Source organism: Zophobas morio, unplaced genomic scaffold (genome assembly GCF_036711695.1).
Source record: "Zophobas morio isolate AGI-343-1 ecotype UQ-CSIRO unplaced genomic scaffold, CSIRO_AGI_Zmor_V1 ptg000046l, whole genome shotgun sequence".
Classification (NCBI taxonomy): domain Eukaryota; kingdom Metazoa; phylum Arthropoda; class Insecta; order Coleoptera; family Tenebrionidae; genus Zophobas; species Zophobas morio.
In genome coordinates, this window is record NW_026972151.1 from 6790559 (window position 1) to 6805544 (window position 14986).

Sequence of the window (14986 nt, forward strand, 5' to 3'; positions counted from 1 at the left end):
TTATATACCTTCAGCCTCCGGACGTAAACAGTGGTGGGGTGTTTGCCGGACGGGGTTAACCCTTGGGCCTGCAAATGCCACAATCTTAGAATCGTAAAATAAAAAGAATGTTACACTTAAATGAAAAGCTGTTGTTGTAATGATTTTGTTATTCATTGCTAATTTCGTTTTTGGCCAGTTTGAATTTACTTGATTTGTAATTTTATCAATTGGCTGCTGGCCTACGCTTGAAAAATTTGTTTTTATTTGTTTTTATCAATTTTTTTTAGTTAAAAAAAAATCCATGTACAATGTTCATGGACGAATAATTGTAAGTGAAAGTAATATACATAACCTTATTCTGATTTTGTAACCGACAGGTTGAAAAAGGCAAAGGACATCTTGCCGAAACGTCCAATGAAATAAATTTAAGAAGAAGACAAAAATGAAGTTTTAATCTTAACTTTGTTATAAAAAAAAAAAACATTTTCAAGCGTAGGCCATCAGCCAGTTAATAAAATTATAAATCAAGTAATTATTTTGTCGCAACATATTCTGTTTAAAAAATTTTCTTTTTGATATGTTAGAAGCTTTTTCGTGTTAGACTATTCAAATTTTTTACACAAAATGACAATTTAAAGAAATCCGGAGGATATTCGGTTTTTTTATTAATTAACAAAAATCTAGGGGGCTCCGATTGTGTTTTACTTCAAGGAATTTTAAAGAATCTCGGGCACTCTGAGTGCCTTTTTTTAGAAATCGAAGGAATGTCAGTGATCCCGAGTGTCTTTTTCGAACTGTTTAAAAACAATAATGGTGGTCCTGTATTACAAACAACTTCAATTTCTCCATCCGTTCACAAGATGTAGGTGGACTTTTAAATGGGATCTGTATATTTACATTAATAACTCAAATGGCAACTGCGCCTTTCACTATGTCACGTGATTAACGTGTGTCGCAACTACCTGTGTTGCCAGGTTTGCTTTCTATTATTAAAAACTGACCGCCTAGTATTTATCTAATTTTACTTTGTAATCGTTAAATTCAGTTTTAACTTTAGCAACACAACTTCATTGGAACATTAATTTATTAAATTTTCAGAAGCTTACGGATTATACCGACTATTGTTAATAATAAATGTCGGTACAGCTGTGTTGGTCATTTATTAGTACCCATAAACAAGAGGGGATTATAAAATATCGGTTAGGGCAGGTAAAGATTGATAAGTAGGTACAACAGTTGGTTTTTGGAAAATTGTTAGATCTTTGGATCTATTATTAAGTTTTAGTTTCAAATTAGAATAAATAGTTTTATTTTGTCATAATATTTTTGCTTTAAGAATGTTTCTTCTTAATATGTATAAATTGTACGGATGTGTTTAAGAACTGGAATCTGGCAAGATCGTGCAATATGTTGGATTTTACAAACAACTTAAAATATTCTGCAATTTTTCGTTCCACATTGTCATAGTGTTGGAACATACATATTTCTTGAAACTGGTATGTATTAATTACTTAATGATAATCAAGATCAAAATTAAAAACTGTCATATCGGCGCTTCGTCGGTATACGTAAACTACGCAGTTTCTATTTATTTTTTAATTATACCTATATTCTATTAGGCCATGTTTTATCACTTTACTGAGCAGATTTTTTAAATCGTTCACAAAGCCAGGCTTTTTAAAAATTTGTTTAAACATCTATGACACAGTCTGCGGCCGAAAAATAGATGTGAGAGATCATGCGGGAAACAATGCACAGGTGTACTCGTTCCAAGTAAAGTGAATTACGACATGGCCCATTCAATATTTCAATTTTCTGCCACATTATTATACACTATGTCATGAGTTTTAATAATATATGTTTATTTTTTAACAACGTTATATATATTTTGTGTATGTAATGTCAAAAAATTTACATCAAATGAGCCATAATCGTTTGGCTGAGTATTTGAACTTTACGAAAGCACCACGTCTGCTCTAAGCTGCCAAAGCTCCATTTCAGTATCTGCTAGCTTTAGGCTAGTATCACACCTCTAAGAGTTCCTTGGGCAGTCCCCTACATGATGAAGAAGAAAGCACTTGGTGAATGGCGTCCCTGCGGCCGTTGCCGAATGCCGAAAAGATTGCCAAAACTACACCCTATTAGCCGCAATACAGTGGGATGATTAAAAAATGATATCTCATAGCTGGGATAACGTACTAATCATAATCTTATTAGGCCTGCGGACATCAATCAAGAATGACCTCTAATGCCCACCAGCCGACTAACTTATCAGTATCACCATCAACTACGCATCCCTGGAGAATTCTCCTTCATAACGAATGAAACGGGTATGGACAATTGCAAGTTTGTCGACAAGCTACACCAGTGAATCACCATGGTAAATGGAAGTATTTTGTACACTCCGCGCTTCCAGACTGCACACACGCTGCAATTGGAAATAAATGCTATTTTTGCACACTTGCTGCGGCGGTACAATCATTTCTCCCTCATGTCAAACCTCATATCAAATACTACGGTCTTGTCAGTTGTATTTTCAAAAAACAATGGAGTGTTGCTGCATTTTTTTATTTTGGCAAATAATGTATGTATGTCTTCAAATAACGCATTTTTACTTTTTGAAAGCTGTGTATTTACTCGAGGTATTTCATGTAAAGTAATTAAAGATTAAATTCGTTTTTTCTCACGATTTAAAAAAAAAAAGATTGTCACAAAATATAAAACATAGAGTGCTTACACAAATGCTGAAAAAAACTACTAGCACAATAAAATATACAATTATATACATTCACTTTACTAGCACCACGCACGCAACTACAACTCAGATAAATATGGCAAGTGTTTTATTTGTGTTGTAAAGACACTGTTTGCATTTGTACTACTTAGCTTCAATTCTATCGTAATGGTGGTTATTTATATGACGCTTTAAACTATGCGGGTGTTTTGTCTTAAATGGACAATAATCGCACTGATACGGTTTGATCTCCAAATGGACAGTTCCATGCTTTTTTAAATCTTCTTTCATTTTACTTTTGTATGAACAATCGTTACATTCGTACCACTTAACTTCTCCTTCCTTCAAATGTTGATGAATGACATGACGTTTTAAACTCGATGCATGATTACATTTGTATGAACAATTTTCACATTTGTGCCACTTAATTTTTCTTCGTCTAGATCTTTTACAGTTACGTGTATGTTTAAGTTTTCTTTACGCTTAGTTTTGAAAGAACACTCATTGCATTCATACCACCTGACGTTTTTGTTGTTCAAGTGTAAGTTCTTTATGTGTCTAAATAAGCTACTTTTTAATTTGGTCTTGAATGGACAATTTTGGCAATTGTGCCATTCAACTTTTTGTTCATCTACATGGCGCAGATTTATGTGCCTTTTCAAATTTGATTTATCTTTAGTTTTATACGGACACTTGTCACATGCATATCGCTTATTCGAATTATGATTTCTTATAACATGACGTTTGAAATTACGTTTGACTTTGCTTTTGTAGGAACATTCGGTGCAGTAATACCAACGTGTTTTGTCAGTTTGCTCGGAATCAAAACTATATATCACATTCTCTTTCACAAAACTCACATTTTGAAGATTTTCTTTCGTCCCCGTGCATACTGAAGTATGCTCAAACCACTTTAATGAGAAATTTGTTTCGAAGTTGCATTTTTCGCAAAGGTAGCTTCGTATGCAGAAGTCTTCACTTGATAAATCCTTTCTAAATTTTCTCTTAAGGCCGTGATCTTCATTAATGTGTTGTTTGAACAAAATCGTTAGTTCTGTTTTAAAATCACAATCCTTACAGTAATACACTTCAATTTTAGTGTTTTCGCACGAAAATTTTTCCAGACAAGAACGATGTCGCCTCATGTGGTTCGTCATAAGAAAGAATGATAGTGTAAAGTAGGAGCATAATTCACAGTTGTGGACGTTTTTCCAAGAAGAACTCCTACCTGTTGCGATTGCTTCACAGTATTCCAAACTTGACATTTTGAGTACCTAAAACCGGTTTATTACATTAAGGAAGAATAATGGCATTTTTCTTACCCAAATCTCGTCATAAAACGGGAAAGGATTAAAAATTTCTCCACACACGTGTAATTTGGATGGACATAACCGGATTAATTAAAACCGCCAGTGCAACTTCCGGTACATAACCTTAGGAATTGAAACGACCCATCATAGAACAGTAAACATGGAGGGGCAAACATAGTACAATAAATGGGTAGGCTCATGGTGCATGCTATTCCCCACTTTAAGTTTGTTGTGACGTCCTGTCGTATTAATAAAATTTCACGTTATAAGATAGGGATATTTTTTATATATGTGAACGTTTTTCCGTGAAGATCTTCCCCATGTTCTAAAAACTTCTGACTTCTCCAAAACTAATATTTTGGTTGACTAAAACCGTCTTCTTCCACTATAATAAGTGAATGAATATACTCGCTCCATGTAACTTCAAAAACTGTAACAGCTAATGACAGAACAATCGACGTGGAAACTCAACCAGGTGACAGTGAACAGGTACACTCATCTCACTCCCCACTGTATCATTTTGACTTCATTGAGAAAAATTGTGTTATTATGCATTTTAATTTTGTAGTACTATATTTGTTTAATGTGAAAAATTAAGCGTTTAGATATTTTTAATTCCAAAATTTATAGAAAGAAGATTGAAACAAGGATCCGTTCTTATACATTTATTACTATTTTTCCCAGACTCACCAGTTGATTGTTAAGAGCCTAGTGAAGAGTTAATCTGCCATTTTCCAGAGAACCGGCATAATGAAAACCATTTTTTTCTAACTTTCATAGTTAACTCCAACATAATATTACCATCACAATATTATATAATACTGTTACACTTATGTAATGCAACTTCACTATTACAGTGTTATATAACAACAACAAATTTTGCTATATTTTTCTTATATAATTGCAACATAACGTCACGACCATAGTGTTATATAGTACCGTTACACTTACGTAATATTAGTGCTCCATTAACACTGTTATGTAACAGCAATAAATTTTGTTATAATTTTATACAACTGCAACATGACGTCATCATAACAGTGTTACATAACATTATTATACTGATGTTATGTAACCGTAATGTTACATTTTTTGTAACGTTAAACACAACAGTAATATAACTATGGGATATAATACTGTTAGATTTTTCTTTCTGTGTTCTGAGATGTAACACTCAGCGCCCTCTTATAGATCCACAATCTTGTAATATGTACATAGCGAGAATATAACAAAAGAACAACAAAGTCGTATCATTGTTATGTCGCCATTATAGTTGCTTGAAGCGGAAATTGGCATAGAGACGTTATGTTGATGTTATATTTTCGCTACTTAACCAGGCCCAGGAATTCTCCAGGCAGGCGAAGAGGCACTTCTATAAAGTTGTCCTCGCAAAGCTGAAATTTTTTTAACATTGTTGTAAGTCATTTACTATTGGAAATAAATTTCTAATTTCCTCAGCCACTCTATATATATCATGAGCTACGCATGTACTCCGTAATATGGAATAAGCGGGGAGAAAATATTTTGAGGTTGAATAAAGCTTTACACATGTATGTAGCAACATGTGATGACATTAATATGATTTTCTCAACTGGAACTGGTTCCGGAAAAAAAAAGTTCGTTAAACCTTCATGAATCACCTTGCAATGGTGTTATTATCTGTCTTTTCCAAAGCTTTTGTGCTAATCAAATGTTAAGTACCACATTTTTATTGGTCAAAGTTCTAATTAACAAATCTGCGGCACAACGTCATCATGAATCGGTTGTTTCATAGACCTGAAAATAAATTATCGGCTATAATTTGACGAATAACCTGCTTTTTTTTGAAACACTTTGTAGACGTAGTTTTCTCTGAAGGTACTTTCATCGGGAACTGACTTCGTGGTATGCTTTTTAAGAAATGATCATAACTTGCGATTATTCAGTTTTGATAAAGGAATATCTCACACAATTCGAAACAATATTCTTGTTAAGCTGTCATCTTCTGGATGTTGGAGAAAGTTCCTGCGAGCAGACTTTGTGAGTTCACATTAGTAGAATTCTTTAGCTTAATTTTGTGGAAACTTGTCCCAATATGTTGAATTATCCAAAACTTTGTTTCACCTGAACAACAAAATGAATTCATATTGTGCATACTTTACTTCGCGCGTTTAATTGAAAGGAATAACATATCAATAGATTAAACCAATTGTTTGAAACTGGAACTAAGAAAAATAAATGTGACAAATTCAAAAATATAACAATGATAAAAATTTGGATACCTTACTTACCTTTTTTCAGCACACCCCGAAAAATACATATTATTACGTTGATTGGTGAATAAAATCGGAGTTACACGACTAACTATTTATTACAACAATTATGTACAGAATAACTCCGGGGTTCACTCGACTCGACTTGCTGTGGACTCGCTGACTGAATAATAATCGTTCCCGAAGGCGGCCTATGTTTAAACCCACACTTCGACGATAGAGGTTTTTCTCGAATTAGGTATTCGCGACTTCCGCTTCCAGGCTTTTCGAACGTCGCTGAGCCGCGTCACCAATGATGAGTCACCCAACATTGCCGTCCATCCTAAAAAGTTCTCGACGGTCCATAGGCGTCGGACCTGGGTGGTCAATGGGTTTATTTCGTAAGAATATTGAGAATTTTTATCTAATTAACACTAGTTCAGGGTTCTTTTTTATCCAGCCGTGACATTTGTAAATTCTTTTGGCATTTTGGATTTGAAGTTCACTTGCCATGCAGCACCAAAATAAGGACTGACAAAATCAAGAATGAAACGACTAAATGACAAAATGAGTAGCTGCTAGAAAGATGCTACCTGAAGAGTTACATAACGGACAATTAAGATAAATTTAAGCAGGATACGGCCTATTCAATATACCAATAAATGGAATGTCTCCAGTTCGGATTAGGATGTCTTAATTACTGGTTGTTCTAAGCAAGAATTCTACCGAAATGTCCTGGTATTTTTAAGTTGAGGTACAATTTGAAAAGTTTATCCTCATTTATCGCTGTCGGTTGCCCAGTTAATTTTCATGAACCTACGTTTTTATTTTACAGGAATCACTATTTCCAAGTGATTTTACACTCAAAACAGAACTGTTAGTATTACCAAAAATTACACAATCTGTGCTAGAAGACATCGAAATTTATCTTCCGGTGAGGCCGACTTGCATCAAGACGATCCAGCCTTCCAAAAAAGGGTGCAACTGATGTATTACTAGGCGCGGGAGAATATAAAAACTATGATCCCAAAAATAGAAGATCAGCAATCTGCAAAATTGGGGAAAATCGAAGAGACACCAGCATTGCGACAAATCCTCAGTAATGAAAAATTAATGCAAAAAAACCACGAAAAAAACATTCCAGCGAAACAAAAACATCGAAACAAAGAGAACAGAAAATTTGATGCCAAAGACCTGGACGTATAAATAGAGAGAAACCAACCAGTTACCGCGGTTGTCCGAAGAAGTGAAATTATTTAATCAAACTCGGTCAGTCAAAGTGAGAACAAGATATTCCTTACTCATGAAAACAGTTCGCGTCACGCCGATAGAAAAAACATAAGTTGGACAATAGTTGTGGAAAGAATCCAAGCAAATTCTAATACACATACAAGAAGACGTGTTTAAGACATAAGACTTAAGTACACTACGGAAAAAGAAGGTAAATACAAAGCCGAAGAAACTGTCAATTTTATGTCTATTATAGACAAACATGGAGAACTTCGTGTAAGTGAAAGACTGAAACAATGGCTTTTTGCGTACACTCAAGAGTAGTACCAATAATTTTACCAAATAAGGATCACCTGATCAAATTAATTAGTTTGGACGCTCATCAAACCAAATCATACATATAAAGAGAACCGAGCTAGATTCACTAGTAAATATCACAAGAAAGTTTGAATTCTGAATGGGAAAAATACTGTCAAGTTTCTAATACAAAAATGTGCCAATCGTATTAGATACAAAGCACAAACTGCAGAACAATTGAAGGGACAATTTCCAGGATTAAAGAAAGAAAGGTCAAGCCAGAAAATTGGAAAAACCGATCGACCAGAAACCAGTTCAAATCGGGAGAGAACATAGAGACCAAAATCCACTGACATTTAGAATAACAGCAACACTACCGGTTAGAGCCAGATACTCTAGTCCGATGGCGGCAAATTTGGCTCCACCAAAAATACATAAACTATTAACAATAAATAAAGAACACCTTATCCAGACTCAAGATATCATTGAAGACTTGGAAGAAGGAAAAAAGCAGCCTGATCTGAAGACACAACACCTTAAGAGTCCACCAATCAACCTTGCTGCGTTCTTAATGCAACCTGCCAACAAGGTCCATCCACCCTCTGTGTTCCTCGAGAGACCCAAGATATTTAGATCCTAAATTGAAACAATAATAAATTTTATGATAATTCCTTATTTTGTATTTGCGTAACAAACTTTGCATCTATGTGTTCTACTAATGTAATTTTATTTTTTAAAACTGTTACATTTATTTAATGTAACAAAAATAGAACTTTAATTTATGATCTTAATGAAAAAATCAAGTCACATAACATAGTACATTGTAGACGACTGAATAAATGGTTAAAAAAAAGTAGTGGCTTAACAAACAACATATGTATACAAATTAAAATTTCTTTCCAGCTTATGGTTAATTAAATCCCAATTTGTTTCTTTCTGTGCGAATAAAAAGATGAATGATTTTTACTCTTGTAAAGGCAGTGTTCGCATTTGTACCATTTAGCTTCAGTTTCATCCAAATGGCGGTAATTTATATGGCACTTCAAAGTAGCATTGAATTTCGTCTTAAATGAACAATGAACACATTGACATCACTTAATGTTTTCTTGATCCAAATGTTTAAACATCTTATGCTTTTTTAAATTCGACGCATATTTAGTTTTATATGGGCATTTTTCACATCCGTGCCAGTTAATTTTTTCTTCATCTAGATGTTTTGTAATTGCGTGTTTCTTTAGATAATGTTTATATTTCGTTCTGAAAGAACACTCATTGCATTTGTACCATTTAATTTCAGTTTCATCCAAATGGCGATGATTTATATGGGACTTTAAAGTAGCATTGGATTTCGCCTTATATGGACAATAATGACACTGATGCCACTTAACGTGTAAAAACAGTATGGCTTTTTAAATCCCACGCACATTTACCTTTAAATGGGCATTGTTCACATTCGTGCCAGTTAATTTTTTCTTCGTCTAGATGTTTTCTAATTGCGTGTTTTTTTAGATCACCTTTAGCTTTACTTTTAAAAACACACTCTTTGCATTTATACCATATAACGTTGTGGTGACCGAATTTAAATCAAAGTTTTCGCGCTGAAATTAATTGACAGCGGCGCGAAATCGCATTTGAATAATTTGAATTTGAAAAAAAAAAGTTCAATCACGAAAAGGAACTCCTTAAACATAGGCAACCAAATATGCATGGATGGTCTAATGCACGTAGCGCTTAGGAGTTAGTTGCATGATCTTTGGGTTAGATGGCAGCACGTAGCGCTAGGGTAATTTCAGTTAGAGGGTTGGTAGAAAAACGGCATGGTAGGGCATTATGAATGTGGCTGTGTGTGTGTGACCACGTGGTAAGAACTAGGTTTAAATTAGTGGGTTTGGTAGTTAATAAAACGGGAGGAAGCCTTTGTTTAACGACGATCAAACGTATTTTTCATAATGATACAGTTGTCCCCAACCCGCGCGGTAAATTCTTGCGCCCTTTTAATCGAAAATTGCAGACTTCCGGTCGGACGCGAACACGTGTTGTGATTCTTTTTTTTGTTTGTAAATTCACCAATCAAGCTAGTTTTTCTTAATAGTCAGCTAGTGCAAACACAATTTAACAATCAGGATTATTTAAATTAACCATTTGCTAGAAGATTTCATGAAATTCACTTAGTCAGGAAAAACACCTTATGTTTAATTACGAATAGGTCTCTGGATGCATATACGTAAGTGTTACATTATAACACTTCTAAATTCTTCACACAAGATTGCTAATAGTTCATTTACGGCAGTTAAACAAGTTCATTATACTGCGGACTGGCGGGGGGTTATGATATTTTCTCCCCTCAGGTGGTTATCATCGTTATCACGATTAATTCATCGGGGCATGTTTCGCAACGCCAGATTGATTAATTAATTAAGGCATGCCCCCAACGCTACAGAAAATTTACATTACCGAGACGCTTTTTCCTCGCAACGATTTTGGAACTTACATCACCGAGACGCTTTTTCCCTCGGAGCGATGATTGGATATTTTTGTATTTGTTTATTATGTGTTTTGTTGGGGTAACCAGTTCGTAGTATTTTAAACTCTCAAAGTAAATTATTTTTGAAGTAACCAACCATTTAGATCATGATATAATTTGGCATAATGTAAACTCTTTGTTTGAACCGTTGATAAAGTGTGGCAAAAATTAATCTCCTGTAAATTTCGTTAACTCTGCAATTTTCACATCATACTATATTTCTTTAATCTCACAATTTTAACCTCAGTAATTTTATTTGTTGTATAATTTTAATTGATCGTAAATCTCATGTTCTACAGTTTTAACCTCACATAATGTTTCTATTTGTACAAGTTTATTTCGCACCAGATCTTTGTTGCATAAATCCTTGCTAAGTTTTGTTTTGTACATACTTTGTTGATGAATGTTTTCTATCATATAAATTATTTGATGTCCAACTTTAATCCCACATAAGAATTATTTGTTGTTTAAGATTTCACAAGATTGTATGGCGAATTTAAATGTTGTTTATTGCTCTTTGAAACTTTAACACTTGTTCAGTTGTTGTTAACATCAGAGTTATAAGAGATTGAATATTTTAAAATGGAACTGAGGTTAAATGACACAGAAAACGTGGCAGAAGCGAGGTTTGGTTCCTAGTCGAGCTGGCGAGATTTATCGCGCCACCTGTACAAGTCCACAGGTTTGGATAGATTCAGGGGGCGGCCGCCGACGTTGTGAATTTCTCGATTTGGCCCAATAGTCGAGATCTTTGCGGGTTGGACGACCGTAATGGCCTAGTTCCGCAGGGCAAAGTTCGTCATGGGATATGCGTGTGGGGTAGGCTTTGCGATAGATAGAATCACCGTCGCGGGGGGAGAACAGTTCCAGACCGGTAGCTCAGACTCCGCTTATGCTACAACGCTCCAGGGGTACTTTTCTTGTGCTCCTGTTAACTGCCGTAACAAAAAAAAAAGGAAAAGGAGATCGGCCGCCACACGCCTGTAATAACTTGTGTATTTGCATCCAGTTACTTGATTCAGCTTTTGCTTTGTTTTACTAAATTTGTGATATTCAAATATTTGCATTGATTCCAAACAGATGTACAGAATTTCCGTTTGTTCGTTTTTCGTGTGTGTATGTCTGTCAATTCGCGAGTGTTTTTCTTTCCCATATCTTAAGGTGTTTGAAATGTAATATATATGTCGTCCGGGAATAAAAACCAAAGGGGGTTTTTTGCGCTGAGGAGTAAATCTTCGAAGCGTCTTTCCCCCTGTGAGGGTGCCGTACTCGCCCTCCAAAACAATTTTTGTCTATTATTCCTTGCGCTCTCGACAGTGTATGCACTTGTATGAAAGAACGTCTTCCCGCCATTTTTCAAAAACAAAAAAAAAAAAAACAACGTAGGTTCTTATTTGTTAGACGATCACAGCCAAGGCCAAACTTTGAATTTTTGAATTTTTCGCGGGCCTTTCAAACTGTTTCAAGGTCAAATTTTAAGGCGGGAAGTTTGGGTTATCACAACGTCTTCATCGTTCAAGTGACGTCTTTTTACATGGCTCCTTAAATTACTTTTTGCTTTGGCCTTGAATACACACTTATTGCACTTATGCCATTCAACATCTTGTTCATCTAAGTGAATTCGATTTATGTGTATTTTTAAAAGTGATTTCCATCTACATTTAAATGGACACTTCTCGCATGCATATCGCTTGTTCATCTCGTGTTTTCTCATAATATGAGATGTTAAAGTACCTTTGAGTTTAGCTTTGTACGAACATTGCACACAGTAATACCAACTTGTTTCGTCAGTTCGCTTGAAATCGAAACTGTATGTGTCATTATGTGACGAAGAAGTCACACTTTGAGGATTTTCTTTATTTCTCGTGCATGTTAAAGTATGCTGAAGCCACTTCATCGAGAGATTTGTTTCAAAGTCGCATTTTTCGCAGACGTAATTTTGTATGTGGAAGTCCTCACTTAATAAATCGTCTCTAGATTCTCTCTTAAGCCCATGATATTTATTAATGTGTTCTTTGAACAAAACTGTTAGTTCCGTCTTAAAATCGCAATCTTTACAGTAATAAGCTTCAATTTTGGCGTTGTCGCAAGTAAATTGTTCCACGAGAAAACGGTGTCGTCTCACGTGGTTGATCATAAGGGTAAGGACAGTTGTAAAATAGGGGCATAATTTACATTTGTGAACATTTTTCCATGAAGACTTCCTACATAATCCGAACGTTTCACAATATTCCAGAGCTGACATTTTGGCAACCTAACACCATTTCATCACGCTATGGAAGAGAAGTGGCCGTCTTCTTACCCAAACCTCGTTCCAAGATAGTTAAAAAAGAGTTAAAAATTAAAAACAACATTCACGCACCTAACCCCACAAACTAAAACCGCCAATATCTGTCATTGACAATTAAAACCCTCTGGTACATAACCTTAAACTTCGAGTACCCAGAACAGTGGACATATAGGGGCAAACATGGAAAAACAAACAGGTAAGCTCATTGCCACACGTGCATGTCGAAAAGGCTAATATAAACACACACACACACACACCATAATATTATGGTTTCCACAAAAACACAAACGTAACGACCTTTTTGGAGCACTCTTAAAACCAGTACAGAGGAATAATAAGGTAACAGTCTTACGTCGAAAATGATATTTCGATTTTTTGAATAACAAAAGTACTTGCCTAGTTCACTGCAGGATAAATGATGAAGTGCATAAATATTTTCGTTACACCTAAAAGGAAGTAAAATATGTTGATTTTCCTGCAGAAATAATTACAAAAGTTGTAAATCAAAGTTTGTAGAACTGAAAGAAAAATTTGAATAACGCTGTCTCCATTGGAATGACACCGAGTAACTCATGACGTCATCAACACGCGAAATTTAATATGCGTACCTACATACAATAGAATTTGTTATTGTAATCCCAATCTTTACCTTTCCAAAAGCTCGACAAAATGGCGGACGATTTGGCAGTTACATTATTTAAGTTCAGTATTTATAAGTTGTTAACGAGGTGTGAAAATCATCAAACCCAAATATAGGTATCAATCTTAACATTAAAATAAAAAAACTCTAAAGAGGTTAAATGATTTATTAGTATTTGTTCCGGTACACAGTACCTTCTTCGTGCAGAAGAGAAAATTTTGTACCGAAACACGCGTAGTACTGCCTGCTAATAAATTATTTACACTTTATTTTTTTTTTTTATTTTAGTAAGTATTAAGATTAATATGGAGTTTAAACAAGTAACAAACATCAATACAATTTAAAAAATAAGGATAGGTACACAGATAAGTCGTCGAATAGCAATAATATGCAACGATTGAAAGAGGTGAATAGCTCTAACTGGTTATTCCCAAGGTGGGAACAGCAGTCTGAGAGATAGCAACTGATTAACTTTTGAAATCACAGTACTCACAAAAATCCATGGATGACATCTTGTGAATCTGCAAACCAATTAATGCCCTTTCAAGTAACTATACTGGAACCTCAAATTTATAAACATAACAATGGGGTGAGGATCGTTAGCCGAAGTGACTACCCATCTCACTTTTTACACCTTACGTCATACCACAACTCATCGAGCGAAATCCGCCATATGCAGATGATAACATCCCTATCGTCTCGTAATATCGGCCACGTCTGTCCGGGTACTCTACTTACGAAACAGGAAGTGAAATATAAAAAAAGTCACAAAACAGACTGCAATACTAATAACAAGAAAACTTGTAAGGATGCACCACTGAAGCTCGGTGACATCAAAATAAGGAACAGAAAGAGCTTTGGCATCAACCGATTCTCTCTGTCTCGCTTCTCGACCCTTCCGCCTTCAGGTACCAACCGGAAGAACTCCCTTTACCGTCACCCGCAGCCTAAATATAGCACATGAAGATGTCTACACTTTTTAAGGAGTTTGTGAATAAATGATTATTATATCGCTAATAATTTTTTTCATCGGCCTGGTTTAATATACTCCAATCAACATCGAAAACTTATTTACAAACGTACAATTTTAAAATGTCGGACAAGAAGTTATAAAATGTGAATAATAACTTAGGAAAAATCATCCCGACGTTAGATGTCGTTACTAGAATCAAGAAGTAAAATCTAAATAAGTGGATTTCTGCGGCGTGTTTTTAAATTAACATTTGTATCATCGCAATCAATTTGAGTTAAAACCATATATCTCTTACTCCTATTATATAGTGAGTTAATACATGATCTTATATTTACTAATTATACTCGCAATTATTCCAAACTGATGTTATTGAGGAGGTTCCGACGAAATTCCTGTGGGACGGTGGGTAACGGTCCGGAATTTCGTCTACAACGCATGGGGCGGCGTGCCTCGGTGCCAAGCGTTGAGCCGACTAGTGCCGCTGAAATAGAAACACATCTGGTCGACCTAGGCTTGCGCGGACACCCTCACGCCATCGGAAGTGGGTCTTAGGTCGGGAGCAGCGGTCGCGGACGCTCGGGCGCGGGTATACGGCAGGGTCGGACGTGTTTCACCTCGGCTCCGTCGATTTCCAAAATGTGAATTTGTGATTAGTGTCTGATTTTGATAAAGGTCTTAATCGTTAGGGCACGTCTCAAGGGTCACGTGAGTGTTTTCCTTTTCCTTCCCGGCCTTTTACTTCTCAAGATATCGAGTTTTAAAAGTGCAGAAGCAA

At 35.4% G+C, this 14986-nt stretch overlaps 1 protein-coding gene across 1 annotated transcript; it reads right to left on the reverse strand.

Moving 5' to 3' along the window:
* LOC135142179 (zinc finger protein 142-like) lies at window positions 1-3981 on the reverse strand. The gene is made up of 4 exons (XM_064073850.1): window positions 3109-3981; window positions 2865-3058; window positions 2274-2410; window positions 1-68 (listed from the first exon to the last, which is right to left on the reverse strand). The coding sequence occupies exons 1-4, from the start codon at window positions 3979-3981 to the stop codon at window positions 1-3; spliced, it is 1272 nt and encodes a 423-aa protein (XP_063929920.1).
* Window positions 3982-14986: the final 11005 nt, after the last annotated feature.

Coding starts and splice junctions, on each gene's coding strand:
- LOC135142179 (XM_064073850.1), bottom strand. CDS start 3,981: ATGTCAAGTTTGGAATACTGTGAAGCAATCGCAACAGGTAGGAGTTCT. Junction 3,059..3,108: donor TGAAAATTGTTCATACAAAT/GTAATCATGCAT, acceptor CAACATTTGAAG/GAAGGAGAAGTTAAGTGGTA. Junction 2,411..2,864: donor TACGATAGAATTGAAGCTAA/GTAGTACAAATG, acceptor TTCCAATTGCAG/CGTGTGTGCAGTCTGGAAGC.